The 15,113-nt window shown below is 38.6% G+C and overlaps 1 protein-coding gene across 5 annotated transcripts in view; it reads left to right on the forward strand.

The window, feature by feature from the left end:
• The window catches only part of PDR2 (phosphate deficiency response 2), a 30,067-nt gene extending 16,719 nt beyond the window's left edge, over positions 1–13,348 (forward strand). For all 5 annotated transcript variants that reach the window (XM_086250416.1, XM_086250414.1, XM_086250415.1 and 2 more), the window contains 8 exons: positions 400–508; positions 5,155–5,283; positions 7,851–7,916; positions 8,090–8,161; positions 10,705–10,856; positions 11,117–11,228; positions 11,312–11,428; positions 11,933–13,348. In XM_086250416.1, the coding sequence (XP_086106542.1) occupies positions 400–508; positions 5,155–5,283; positions 7,851–7,916; positions 8,090–8,161; positions 10,705–10,856; positions 11,117–11,228; positions 11,312–11,428; positions 11,933–13,021 (1,846 nt within the window). In that variant the 3' untranslated portion in view covers positions 13,022–13,348. The remainder of the gene's footprint in view (positions 1–399; positions 509–5,154; positions 5,284–7,850; positions 7,917–8,089; positions 8,162–10,704; positions 10,857–11,116; positions 11,229–11,311; positions 11,429–11,932) is intronic.
• Positions 13,349–15,113: the final 1,765 nt, after the last annotated feature.

The raw sequence follows: 15,113 nt of genomic DNA on the forward strand, positions 1-15,113 counted from the left end.
TGCCTCTACTATTGGAGTGACATATTTGAGGTAGGAAAGTGCATTTAGAGTTTTGAATGAGTGCAGATACTAATAAGATATTATAACTCTTTGTTTAATTGATGGAGTGACATGATTGTATTGAATGAGGTGTAGTTGGAAATTAGATATACAAGGTTGGTTTAGTGTAAATTCAACCCATGACTGGTACGATACAAATTTGATATTTAGGAAACGAAAGATAAATGCACTGACTCGTTTACATCTTCCTTACAATTCTGTTTCTAATGTTCAATTATTTTCACTAGTCATTCTTCTTTTCTGAGGAAGAAATTGCTGAGCTTTCATCTATCTTTCATATGAGTTATAGTGCTTTCTATGTTCTGTTTATTGTGCTTCTCACCAAATCTACAAATCCAGGGGTTCTGGTCATGCTGTGCTGATTATTCAGAGACACCACTTTGCTTCCTACTTGAAACGAATGGCAGTTGTTGTTCGCATTGAAGAGAATTTTTTTGCTTTCGTGAAGGTTTGTTTGCTATTTATTAGTAGTGCCTTGTAAGCTATGTATTGTGAATACCTGAGGATCCAGACTTGTCTTATAGTATACTATATTTTGCTCAATTTGCATGTTTGTGGAAAAAGCCTAAATTATTGAAAAACACCACCAACCTTTGATAAAAGATGATACTATATCTCTGTAATAACTGAATTACATACTGGGTGATCCTTGAGTAATACATCCATTATAAGACTCATCTACTCAATGAGTAGAATTTTAATATTTCTGAAAACATTAATAACTTTCCATCCTTTCCTATCCAAACCTTAGTGTTTCTAGACATCATTAGTTTCTTCCTTCTGAAATGACTCTTTGACTACTGTTAATGACTGACTTTTTGACTTTCATTAATTAATCACTAGATGGAGAGGGAACCAGTTTTTTTGCACTGTTAAGAAGCTTTGTTTAGCAGTAGTGGTTACTCTATTTGGAGAGAGAGAGAGAGAGAGAGAGAGAGAGAGAGAGAGAGAGAGAGAGAGAGAGAGAGAGAGAGAGAGAGAGAGGAATCTTTAGGAATGAGAGCAAAACATAAACTTTAGGTTTAGGCAATCAGAACACTCTTAGGTCTAGGCTTAGTTCCTTAAACTTTAAGCCGTCTTCATCCAACTCTGCGGTTTTGATGGAATGGGGCTTTCCCTGTGACAGTTTCAGGCCTTCTGGTTGGTGCTCATAGGAGGCGTTTTACCTTTGTTTTTCTTGGTGGGCTTGGCTAGTTGGTCGTACTTGTTGCATTGGTTGGGCCTTGCTGTATAGTTTTTATCTTTTGAATTAATTTAAATTTCAAAGAAAAAAACTAGGCATGATTAATGAACTTTAATTAATATCTGCATCACAAGTTCTTCTCCGTTATGCTAAGGTGTGGGAGCTGTAGTGTTCTATTCTTTCTTTTCCCTCTTATTTGGATCATGCGTGGATCAGCTTATGGCTTACTGTTTGGTTGGCATGGCAGCTTTGTGAGATTTTGTAAACCTTCTTGGAGAGTGGCTTCTGTGTGTATTATGTGGTCCTTGTGGCTATAGTGGAGCAAAGATTTTGATGGCTTTGAATATTCAATGAGGTCTAAGGGGTCTATATTCAATGAGATCTAAGGGGTCAATTGTGTAAATGGTTCATCTACCACACAAGTATCATATTTCATGTATTCCATGGGAGAGAGCCATGAGAAACAACTACAAGTATCTAGCTAGGGATTTCAGGGTAGAACAGAAAACCTTAATGTCGAAGTAGATTAGCAGTCTTTCTTTTTTTTTGATAAGAAACAAACTTTCATTAAACAAAAACAAACAGAACAAACAAACCAAGCAGTGAACAAGATGTCCACTAGCCTACTAGCAGCTACTAAAAATAAAGAAAGGACGAGATAAAACACACAAAGCACACTACCACCAACATAAACAAACCCACACAACCCCAAAACCACCCTATCCAACTGCAACTTTCCAATCCAACAAGATTAAAGAAACTGAAAGATATCTGAAAGCTGGAGAAACTGAGGACCATAACGACGCCCAAAATCTCACGTTGTCCCAGGAACACTCCACATTATCCCCCTTAAAATCTTCAAAGATTCTTCTATTTCTCTCCCACCAAATTACCCACACCACTGCCATCACACCGCAAGACCACAGGACCTTTGCCTTCCTACCCCTCCTCCCAAACACAACATCTTTTTCACACAACAACGCGGATACTAACTGAGGATTATCCCAGCTGATACCAGCAGCTTCAAACAAATAACCCCATAAGCCCAAAGCAAAAGGACAATACAGAAACAGATGGTTCCCAGATTCAGCTTCCTTTCTACATAGGGCACACCAATGAGGAGACAAACTGGTACGGGGTCTTCTCTTTTGAAGCATATCACACGTATTTAACTTCCCTTGAGCAATAATCCATGCCAGAACAGGGACTTTAGGAGGGGCCTGCGACTTCCAAATGAATTTTGCAGGCTCAAAAACAGCTGAAAATCCCTTTTCACATATATGCTTAAAAAAAGATTTGCAAGAGAAGGACCCAGAAGCCTCCAACTTCCATCTTCTTTTATCTACACATCCATCAACCACTTGGGCATTCTCCAAAACTACCCAAAGAGCAGCAAAATCCTCAATCTCTCTTTCATGAAGATTTCTTCTAAATCCAAGATTCCAACCTACTCCCGAAAGATTAAAAACCACCAAATTAGCCACCATACAGTTTAGATTCAAAGCCAGCCTACTCAAGCACACAAACATGGAACATAAGCACTTAATCCAGCAATCCTTCCAAAATCTTATTCTCTCCTCCCCTCCCACCCTAAACTGACAACACTCTAAGAACTCCTCATAACCTTGAGAAATGTCCTTCCACGGACAGCGAGAAGATACCATTACCCCAGGCCTCGCATCCCAGCCATTATCTTGAATGCCATATCTGCTTCTAATCACCATGTGCCACAAAGAATTGCCTTCAATGGGGAACCACCACAAGTCCACAACCATTTCGCAAGAAGAGCTTTGTTTCGATGGACCAGATTTTCAACACCTAACCCTCCCTTTTCTTTTGATTGCGAAACTAAACTCCACCTAATCAAATGATCTTTTCTCCCTTCTTCTGAATCACCCCAAAGAAAATCCCTCATCAGCTTCTCCATCCTTTTAGCTACCTTAATTGGTATTTTGAACAAAGATGAATAATAAGTTGGTAAACTGCTTAATACAGATTGTATTAGAGTCAGTCTACCACCTCTAGATAAACAAGCCATTTTCCAACCCGCTAACCTTTTCACCACTTTTTCCACAACTGGATCCCAAAAAACAGGAGTCCTTGGGTTGCCCCCCAAAGGAAGGCCAAGATATTTCAAGGGCCATGACCCCACCTCACAACCCAATCCACTAGCCAGATCTGTTAATTTCCTCTCTTGTGAATTAATGCCCACCAAAACACATTTCTCTTTATTTATCTTCAATCCTGAAACTGCACAAAACACCTCCAAAACTGATAACAGATTAACCCATTTATTCACATCCCTAGAAAGGAAAAAAATTGTATCATCTGCAAACTGTAAATGCGAGACTTCAACCCCTTGTCTACCCACTTTCAAACCTCCACCAGACCTGGCCCCTTTGCCTTATCCATCAATCTGCTTAAGACATCCACCACAAGCATAAACAAAAAGGGACAAAGAGGATCTCCTTGCCTCAAACCCCTCGAAGCCCTGAACTTACCTCTTAGTCTCCCATTTATCATAATAGAGAAATTTGCCGACTTTAAGCATCCACCAACCCAACTCCTCCATCTTTCCCCGAAACCTTTCTTATCCCACTCCATATGGTCATAAGCTTTTTCAAAGTCAATCTTGAAAACTAGACCTTCTTTCTTCATTTTCCTTGTTTCCTCTACCACTTCATTAGTGATCAGCACTTCATCGAGAATCTGCCTATTTTTCACAAAAGCACCTTGGGCCACAAAAATAGAATCCTCCAAAACCTCCCTTAATCTCAAGGACAACACCTTGGCAATTATTTTATACAAACTTGTCACCAAGCTTATTGAACGAAAGTCTCTAATGCTAATAGATTCTAACTTTTTTGGGATCAAGGAGATGTAAGTCTCGTTGGTCGCTGCATTAACCACACCATTACTGTAAAACTCTTCAAACACCTTCATCACATCCTCCTTCCTTAGTTCCCAAAAGTGCTGAAAAAACGCCAGAGAATAACCATCAGGGCCCGGTGATTTATTTTTATTGCAATCGAAAACAGCCCTCCTGACCTCCTCCTCTTCAAAAGGTCTTTCCAGCCACGAAGCTTTTTGAGAGGTTAAGGCACTCCACTTCACTCCTTCGATTCCACAAGAAGCAGTGTCATTACTGGAGAAAAGATTCTCAAAAAAATTAATAATTTCTGCCTCAATCAGCCCTTCATCCTCCACCAAGGTGATGCAATGGGAACTACTGAACAGAATGGATTAAAGAGATTCTACATGAAGGTGGGAATTGGGGCGTGCTTTTTCAATGGGAAGCTTGTTTCTGAAGCTGTGAAAGAAGAGGCCAAGAAAAGTTTCTTTAGGATGTACAAATGGTTTCCCTACTAGGTCTGGATGGAAAAATAAAGAAACAATAGAGGTTTGGGGGATGGAAAAAAAGATAAAAGTTTTATGGCTCTGTGGTGCAATTGCAATCTTTTTATGGTATGGATTGAAATAAGTAGCAGAAATGGTGGATTTTTTGTGGGATAGGGTCAATTTTTTGCGTTGTTGTGAGCCTCATTTTCTAATGAGTTTAGTGACTGTCCTTCTTGAATTTGAACAAGGAAGCAGCAGTTTGTTAAGTTCCTTTGGTGGCTTTGGCCTTGGTGTGTTGCTGTTTGTGTTTGAAGTGTTACCACGTTTTCTTATTTAAACTGTTCTGTTCACTATTAAAAAAATATGTAATATAAATAGAAGCTCTGGTTGCTATACTCTGCCTCATATCTAATAGGAAGCTGACATATATGTTTTACTCTTGGAAATAGTATTCTTGCAACACTTCCAGTTAGAATCAATTGAAGATTTACTTCAGTTTTTTTCTTGGTGGGTAACCTTCATTTTATAGTCATTAAGCAAGGATTTTGTTCTTTTTTTTTTTTTTGTTGCAGGGTGCCCCTGAAACTATTCAGGGTAGACTCACTGAGGTGCCATCACTTTATGTTGAGACTTACAAGAAATTTACACGACAAGGGTCTCGCGTTCTTGCCCTTGCCTACAAGTCCCTTCCAGACATGACAGTAATAATTCTCTTGGATTTATCTTTTCAATGACTTTTAATAGTATTTTATTTTTGTTTATTTCTTTTGTTTTATGCAACATGTTTTATGTGACAATTGAGTCATTTGTCTGGTATTGACTGCATTATAGTTTTTAGATTTGCTAGAGATGTCATGTATTAAACAATGTCTAAGGTGGTTTTTTTATTTAATTTTTTTAAAAGAAACAAAACTTTTATCAATGACAAAAGAAGTACAACACAGGGTTGTCTACTGTTAAGATATGCAATAGGTTACAACCAAACAATCAGTAGGACAAAGATTACCAAAACAACATTACAGCTGCACTAAAAATTATCCTGAAAAGAGGCATCTCTAAATTCTGAAGATACTGCAGCCCAATGTGAAGACCAAAACCAAACCCTATTTCACATATGATCTACCTCCTCCCCCCTAGGGGTGGGCATCAACCCGTCTGAACCCGGCCCGCCCGCCTCCACCGACCCGCCAAGCAGCAAGCCGACCCGTCCAATCACTAACGGGCCGGTGTCGGCCTGCCCCCTTCCACCGACCGTCGAAGCCGGCCCGCCCGCCAAGCTTCCAACCACCATCTTCTCAGGCACTGCAAGTCTGCAACTACCTCCATTTCCGTCACCGTCCACCTCCATTCCGCCACCAACCACCTCCATTTCTGCCACCAACCACCTCCATTTCTGCCACCAACCACCTCCATTTCCGTCACCGTCCACCATCGTCCACCATTGCAGCACAAGAACCACCTCCACCAGCCACCATTTCTCAGGCGAGCCACCTTCTCCTTCTCGGCATCTTCTCTCTTCTGCTTCTCCTTCTCCTTCCCGGCCAACCCATTTTCCGACCGTCTCCGACCCGTCCCCGACTGAGATCTGAGCCGTTTAGTCCCGAGCCGATTAGTCGGAGATGGTTTGGGCTCCCACCCGACCCACCTGCCCGATGCCCACCCCTACTCCCCCCTAGCTTCCTCAAAAGTCCTATTTCTTCCTAATCAAGCCACCCACAAGATTGCCCATCACAGTACCTATCCCAGCACCAGACCCTCTTCCTACCCCTGAAAAACTTACACACAAAGCAAAACCTGATCCTGGATTCTCCCAATTCACATGCGCCTCCCAAAGAAACTTCTGCCATAATGATACTGCTACAAGGCAATTAAGCAATAAGTGATTTAAACCTTCAGCATCATTTTTGCACATCACTCACCATTGGGGAGATAGGCACCAACAAGGCCGTCTCCTCTAAATCATATCACATGTATTCAAACTCCCATCAGGTGGTTCCTATTTAAAGAAAATAACTTATGTACGCTATTCATATCAAGTTATTGTATAATTAGTCATTCGAAGGATGCCATGTATTAAATTTTAAGGAAGCTTTTAGATTATATTATTTTGGTATAAAATATAAGCAAATGGCTCCGTTTAACGTGGTATGGTTGGTGGAGAAAGTCTTGAATGGGCCAGTCATATCATGTGTATGGTACGACCACCCAATGTTTCAACGCCATGTGTTCTATTTACTGTAAAAACCTGTAAACTTTACTTGAAATAAGAACACATGCTTGGAGGTCGCACCATACACTTGGCATGGCTGCTCGCACCATACACTTGGCACGACTGCTTATATTATTTTATACCATATAAAAATGATGAGGTGGTATGATTAACATAAAAAAGTTTATCTCCTATTCAAAATAGGTGCAACTAAGAAATACTTTCATTTGTAGGGAAAAGGGAAGAAATTTAAGTTTTTTGCCCTAGCATCAAGTATAATATTTTAAAATGTCATAATTCTGTCACATCTTTTGGTTGTTTTTCTTTTGTATATATGGCTTAGTGGCTTACTCTGGAATTTCTGCATTTCATGGTTTAGATTACTACAGAAAAGAAAAATTATTATATAGACAAATTTATATTTTGTTGGTGATTCATCCATCTAAACTTTATAATTCGAACGAACAAGCCAGGCTTGGTTCACGTGCTGTTTCATAATAAAATATGAGCTGCTCACAAGCTTTCCGCGCCGAACATACCAAAGCTCAAGCTTGGCTTGTTTCATAGACGAGCCAACCTCGGCTTGACTTGTTTCTTTCAAGAGCTGAGCTTAAATGAGCCAAGTCCGAGCCAAACTCGATATGAACTTAAGCTGTATCGAGCCGATTTACAGCCTTACTTGAAACTCTCTGCACAGATTTATATATATATATGTATATTTAAATGTGTGTGTACTGTCCAATGATGTCCACATATTCAAGTTTGCAGACTGTCAGCTTAAGACATGAATGTACATAATATTTGAATTATTAAAATTAAATGTAATAAGACTTCTTTCAAAAAATTTCTTACTTGTTGAATTTATATTCTTTTTGGTTGAGATTCACATGCTTTAACCTCTCTCTATCTCTCTCTCTCTCTTCCTCTCTCTCCTTCTCTCTCCCTCTTAAGTGTTTTGTTGGTTGTGTGTAATGTGCATTTGAATTATTTCTTATTGTCTTTGGTTTTGGGTGTAATGTGTATTTGAATTATTTCTTATTATCTTTCTATTGCATGAAGGTTAGTGAAGCCAGAAGCTTGGATAGGGATGTGGTGGAGAGTGGCCTTACATTTGCTGGTTTTGCAGTAAATGACAATCCCTTATTATCTTCATATGAAGCTACTACTTTGATATGTTCTTCTGGGGTTTTTATTTATCTTTGTTTCCTTTCTATCTGGTGGGGATGTCAAGATGAGTGTCTTGAGTAGACTTTAGTTACTTCTTGCTTGTTACTAAATTCTCTTCATTTGAATTTCAGGTTTTTAACTGTCCTATTAGAGCAGATTCAGCCACTGTCTTATCTGAGCTAAAAGGATCCTCACATGACTTGGTATGTGGCATGCTATTCTTTCATACCTCTCCCTGACTGACATAGTATATGGTCTATCTATATAAAGGAAAATAGTCACTTGTATGTTTGCTTTGACTACCATAGCTTGAGAGAAGTACATCAATACGTTCTAGAACAATAAATAAAAAGGTTTTAATGGTAAATCTTTGACAGATTTGAAGCCATTCATGCTTCTTTTATTTTATAATTGTTTTTGGTAATAAACACTTTAGCAGAGAATCTGCAGTGTGGTTTATGTTTCATTTCTAGGAAGTATCCCAATGAAAAGTTACTGCAGAGTGCAAGAGCCTTCATACGGTGACTGGAACTGTTGAATTTTTTATTTTTTATTTTTTTTGATAAGAAACAAACTTTCAGTAAACAAAAACAAACAGAACAAACAAACCAAGCAGTGAACAAACAAACAAATTTTATTTTGTCCACTAGCCTACAAGCTGCTACCAAAAATAAAGAAAAGACGAGAAAAAACACATAACACACCCAAAGCACACTACCGCCAACATAACAAACCCACACAACCCCAAAACCACCCTATCCAACTGCAGCTTTCCAATCCAACAAAATTAAAGAAACTGAAAGATGTCTAAAAGCTGGAGAAACTGAGGACCATAACGACGCCCAAAATCTAACATTGTCCTAGGAATACTCCACATTATCCCCCTTAAAATCTTCAAAGATTCTTCTATTTCTCTCCCACCAAATTACCCACACCACTGCCATCACACCACAAGACCACAGAACCTTTGCCTTCCTACCCCTCCTCCCAAACACAACATCTTTTTCACACAACAGCGTGGATACTGACTGAGGATTATCCCAGCTAATACCAGCAACTTCAAACAAATAACCCCATAAGCCCAAAGCAAACAGATAATACAGAAACAGATGGTTCCCAGATTCAGCTTCCTTTCTACAAAGAGCACACCAACGAGGAGACAAACTGGTACGGGGTCTTCTCTTTTGAAGCATATCGCACGTATTTAACTTCCCCTCCCCTGAGCAATAATCCATGCTAGAACACGAACTTTGGGAGGGGCATGCGACTTCCAAATGAATTTTGCAGGCTCAAAAACAACTGAATATCCTTTTTCACATGGATGCTTAAAAAAAGATTTGCAAGAGAAAGACCCAGAAGCCTCCAACTTCCATCTTCTTCTATCTAGACATCCATCAACCACTTGGGCATTCTCCAAAACTACCATAAGAGCAGCAAATTCCTCAACCTCTCTTTCACGAAGATTTCTTCTAAACCCAAGATTCCAGCCTACTCCCGATAAATTAAAAACCACCATGTTTGCCACCATACAGTTTAGTTTCAAAGCCAGCCTACTCAAGTGAACAAACATGGAACATAAAGGCACTTCCGAGATCCAGCAATCCTTCCAAAATCTTATTCTCTCCCCCCTCCCACCCTAAGCTGACAACACTCTAAGAACTCCTCATAACCTTGAGAAATGTCTTTCCACAGACAGCGAGAAGATACCATTACCCCAGACCTCGCATCCCAGCCATTATCTTGAATGCCATATCTGCTTCTAATCACCATGTGCCATAAAGAATTGCCTTCAATGGGGAACTGCCACAACCATTTCGCAAGAAGAGCTCTGTTTCGATGGACCAGATTTCCAACACCTAACCCTCCCTTTTCTTTTGATTGCGAAACTAAACCCCACCTAATCAAATGATCTTTCCTCCTTTCTTCTGAATCACCCCAAAGAAAATCCCTCATCAGCTTCTCCATCCTTTTAGCTACCTTAATTGGTATTTTGAACAAAGATAGATAATAAGTTGGTAAGCTGCTTAATACAAATTGTATTAGAGTCAATCTACCACCTCTAGATAAACAAAGCCATTTTCCAACCCGCCAATCTTTTCACCACTTTTTCCACAACTGGATCCCAAAAAGCAGGAGCCCTTGATTTGCCTCCCAAAGGAAGGCCAAGATATTTCAAAGGCCATGACCCCACCTCACAAGCCAATCCACTAGCCAGATCTGTTAATTTCCTCTCTTGTGAATTAATGCCCACCAAAACACATTTCTCTTTATTTATCTTCAATCCTGAAACTGCACAAAACACCTCCAAAACTGGAACTGTTGAATTTTCAGCACTACGGACTTATAAATTGGAGTGTTAGTGTATGCTTTCATTTGATAAATTCAAACCACATTTAAGGGCCCGAGAATCCTACCATTATGCATTAATTTTTTTGCACATGAATTTCGCGTAATATTTAATGCTTATCTACTTAAGGATACTCAAGGAACTGCTTCTGTGTGTGGTGTCCTGTTTGTTTACACCCTGTATTTTCTATTTGTTTTCTTAAGTATTTTGTGCAAGGCTCTTTGGTTTTCTGTTTCCTTTAATCCGCTTTTCTGTCTTCCATTTTTATTTACCAGAAACATCACTGATCCATCCTACAATCTCATTTCCCATTCCATCCTCTTAGTGAACTGAACAGTCCGCTTGGGTGGATTCTAGCTATTAAGTCTATATGCTTATCTTAAGTTTCCCTAATGTTAGGTGATGATTACTGGTGACCAAGCTTTGACTGCTTGCCATGTTGCCAGCCAAGTTCATATTATATCAAAACCAGCATTAATTCTAGGTCCAAAAAGGAACAGTAAAGAATATGAATGGGTATCCCCTGATGAGACAGAGATGATTCCTTACAGGTAAAGTTTTTCTTGTTACTGGGTTGACTTTATTTTCAATTTTATTTTGAACTTATCTTTGCTTGGATTGAGACCTACTGAACCTTTTCAGAACATGGATGTTGCTCCTCCTTTATGGTTTTCTTTATGTTGTGAATTTATTTTTCCTTCTGCCTTCGCTTTTCAAAACATGGACGTTGCTCCTACTTTATGGTTTTCCTTATGTTGTGAATTTCCTTTTCGTTCTCTGTACTTACTGGAAATGATGAAATTCATTTCAGTGAAAAAGATGTGCAAGCTTTGTCAGAGACTCATGACCTTTGTATTGGAGGTGACTGCATGGAAATGTTGCAACAAACCTCTGCCGTTATACAAGTCATTCCATATGTTAAGGTGCTGATTTATAGCTTTTGATTGTGAAACTTGTTTTTGATAGTGAGTTATCTCGACGTTGCTGACATGAGCCATCATGTTAGGTTTATGCTAGAGTTGCTCCTGAGCAGAAAGAACTCATCTTGACCACTTTCAAAACAGTGGGAAGGATAACATTGATGTGTGGGGATGGAACCAATGATGTTGGTGCTTTGAAGCAGGTAATATGTTGTGCACATATATCCAATTATTTATTGAGTGTTATTATTATTTTCTTTTTTGTTCTGGCAAGGACAACTTGAGTTATAGAATAGATCCTCAGTTTACTTATAAAAAATTTTATTTGACAAAAATGGCTCATTAGTAGAGATAAATCTTAGCAATAAATTGGCTGTACCCTTCAGGTTTTCTTCGGCTGGAGGGCTGTCATCAATTTGAATAGTTGTCAATGCTTCAACCTTTCATAATTAAAATGTTAAGTGCAAAAATCTATTTCTCACTGGCACCGCACACACACACACACTTACTCACTCACTCACACCAACACATACAGGTTCTGCAAATTTTAGATAAGTTGTCAAATTCTAGACTTTAATAGTTCTCAGATATGTCCATGTCAATCTATTTTTCTCCTTTTTGTGGTTTACCATGATGTGTGGTTTTTTCAAAATTCAGAAGCTGTGATAAAATAATACAAAGCGTGTAATATGCTTTTCCCCCTTCAGGCCCATGTAGGAGTTGCTTTATTGAATGCTGTGCCTCCAACTCAGGGTGGCAAGTCACCCCATGAAACATCTAAAGACGAGAGTACGAAGTCTGTGCGGCCAAAGAAGTCCAAGTCTTTCGATTCTGCAGGTAAATCTGTTGTTGTAAATGGAGAAGCCTCCCACTCATCTGGGAACCAGCATCTGACAGCTGTCGAAAAGCGGCGACAGAAGCTAACTTCATTACAAAAGAAATTAATGGATGAGCTGAATGAGGAGGGGGATGGTCGCTCAGCTCCTGTTGTAAGGCTTGGAGATGCCTCCATGGCATCACCATTCACAGCGAAGCATGCATCAGTTGCTCCCACCACTGACATAATTCGTCAAGGTCGCAGTACTCTGGTTACTACCCTCCAGATGTTTAAAATACTAGGCCTTAACTGCCTCGCAACGGCTTATGTGTTGAGTGTTATGTATTTGGATGGTGTCAAGCTAGGTGATGTGCAGGCTACAATCAGTGGTGTATTTACAGCTGCCTTTTTCCTATTTATCTCGCATGCGCGTCCTCTTCCAACCCTTTCAACTGAACGGCCTCATCCACATATCTTTTGCTCCTATGTCTTTCTTTCTCTGTTAGGACAGTTTGCAATCCACTTACTTTTCTTGATTTCTTCTGTTAACGAGGCTGAGAAACACATGCCTGATGAGTGCATCGAACCAGACTCGGATTTTCATCCCAACCTTGTTAATACAGTTTCATACATGGTTAGCATGATGCTCCAGGTGGCCACCTTTGCTGTAAACTACATGGGGCATCCCTTCAATCAGAGCATCTCAGAAAACAAACCATTCCTGTATGCCCTCATGGCCTCTGTTGGTTTCTTCACAGTTATAACATCTGATCTATTTAGGGACTTGAATGATTGGCTTAAGCTGGTGCCCTTGCCAGTGGGATTGAGGGATAAGCTACTGGGATGGGCTCTCCTGATGTTTTTGTGCTGCTACTCATGGGAGAGATTTTTAAGGTGGGCTTTCCCAGGTAAGGTCCCAGCCTGGAAGAAGCGACAACGGGTTGCTGCAACTGATCTTGAAAAGAAGAAACTTCTTTGAGTAAATGTAAGCTTGATGTCGAGAAAAATTAACTGCATCTGTCATTTTGGCAAATGGCCATGAAGAGTTGCATATGGCAGAATGTATACAGTTATGCCACAGGTCCCTGACATATTGAGAGGTTTCATCCATGGGTTGGGAAATTTTATTAAATGGCTGAGGGTTATTTTTGGGAGCTGTGGTCTATAAACAAATTGCATTCGTAACTAGTTGGTTTTACCATTTTTTTTGGTGCTGTACTTCAACAAATTGTTTAAAACTTCAAATCCACTGTATTTGAAATCACATTGCTAAATTAGAAAATCTAATGTCGCCAAATTCGATAACTATCCTGAATGCATGCTCTCGCAAGTGTGAAAAGCTTTATTTATTTATGTTTATTATTATTGCATATAACACTATTATTTTTCTTATTGTTGATATAGTTTATTTGAAAATTCATCGTCAACTGTTTGAAAAATCATATAGTTATTTCTCTATTTTTCTTACGTTGGTGAAGCTAAAAGCCGAGCATGTATATGGAAGGGTTTTCTACACCTATACCACCCAAATTTTGGGGGTTGTCTAACAATGGCATCCATTTTTGACCACCCTAAACAAGCTCTGGGAACTTTTAATTATGCCATTAAACTAAACCAAGGAGTAAAATTTTGGATTTTGTAAAAATTTTGACAAAAATTAGACAAAAATGACGGAAATTGTTAATAAAATACGAAAATTTTAAATGAAATTTAACCATATGTTTATGTAATATATTATTAACTACATTGATTAAAAAACATTGAAAAAATCAAATTATATAGTAGGTTTCATGTAATATAAGATAAATATAATATGCGTTGGAGGTAAATATTATTGAAAAAATAGTTCACTAATTAATAATTACATAAATTTGATTGAACAAACACCTTAGAGCTTGTGTAATTTATTTCCAATTTTTTATAAATGAAAAGAACTTTTTAGAGATTTGAATTATTGTTGTTGTATTTGTTTGAAGTTGTTCAATTATTACCTTTCTTGAAAATTTTAAGGACGAAATTCTTTTAATGGGGATAGATTGTGAGACCCCGTATTTTTTCAAGTTTTATTTTAAAAAATATTTTAAATATTTTGAAAATTTATTTGAGAAATCAAATATTTTGGGTTAATTTTATAATTTTTGTTTTAAATTAGTTTGACCCGTTATTTAACTTTTCGAATTATTGGGCTTTTGATTTCAATTTGCGGTTTGTTGGAAATGTCTTGAACACACGAACACATGAGCGCAAACTGTGCATCGATCGGAGCTACAGTTTGAAAAATATGAGCATTTAAAATTAGGGATATTTTTGTAAATTTATAAACATGAGTTTTAAAAACTCAAAATCAAATTTTTTATGTTAATATCTCTCTCCTCATTGCCTCATTCACGCAACCCACTACAATCTCATTCTATCTTTTCTCTCTCCCTGTTTTTTTTTTCTTCTCTTTTCTCTTTCTTTTTTTTTTTTCTTCTCTTTTCTCTCATTTTCTCCATCAGTAAGTTCAGTTCGTGCTTCTCTCTCTCTCTCTCTCTCTCTCTCTCTCTCTCTCTCTCTCTCTCTCTCTCTCTCTCTCTCTCTCGGCATCTCCATACCCTCACCGGTGCCGCCCACCAACCCACCCTCATCTCTTTCTCCCTGTCACCGCCCCCTGCAGCCAAAACCCAGCCCCTCCCCTCTTCCTCCACGACTTCAGCTCCTCCCAAAACTCATCCTCTCAAAATCTAGAAATCTCACCCAGTCGAAAACTTCGCTAAAATTTTGAGAATTTCGGCGAAATTATTGAAATTTCAGTGAAATCATCAAAATTCAGACAAAATTTTATTAGTTTAGTGTTAAAATTCCCATACCTCAAAAAATCGAAAATTTCGCCGAACTTTTCGAAATTTAAATCCTTGAACTAAACTAAAACCTAAGATAATTAAAAAAGGAAAAAAAATTCTAACAGCACTCCATTCACCCACCACCCAATGCCTCTTGCCACCTCACCCCATCCCACCCACCCACCTAAAATAATGCAGACTTCATTTTAGTCTCATTTTGTTACTTGTCAATAGAAGAAAATTCTGACG

The sequence above is a fragment of the Dryas octopetala genome, chromosome 7 (genome assembly GCF_963921425.1).
Source record: "Dryas octopetala chromosome 7, drDryOcto1.1, whole genome shotgun sequence".
Classification (NCBI taxonomy): Eukaryota; Viridiplantae; Streptophyta; class Magnoliopsida; order Rosales; family Rosaceae; genus Dryas; species Dryas octopetala.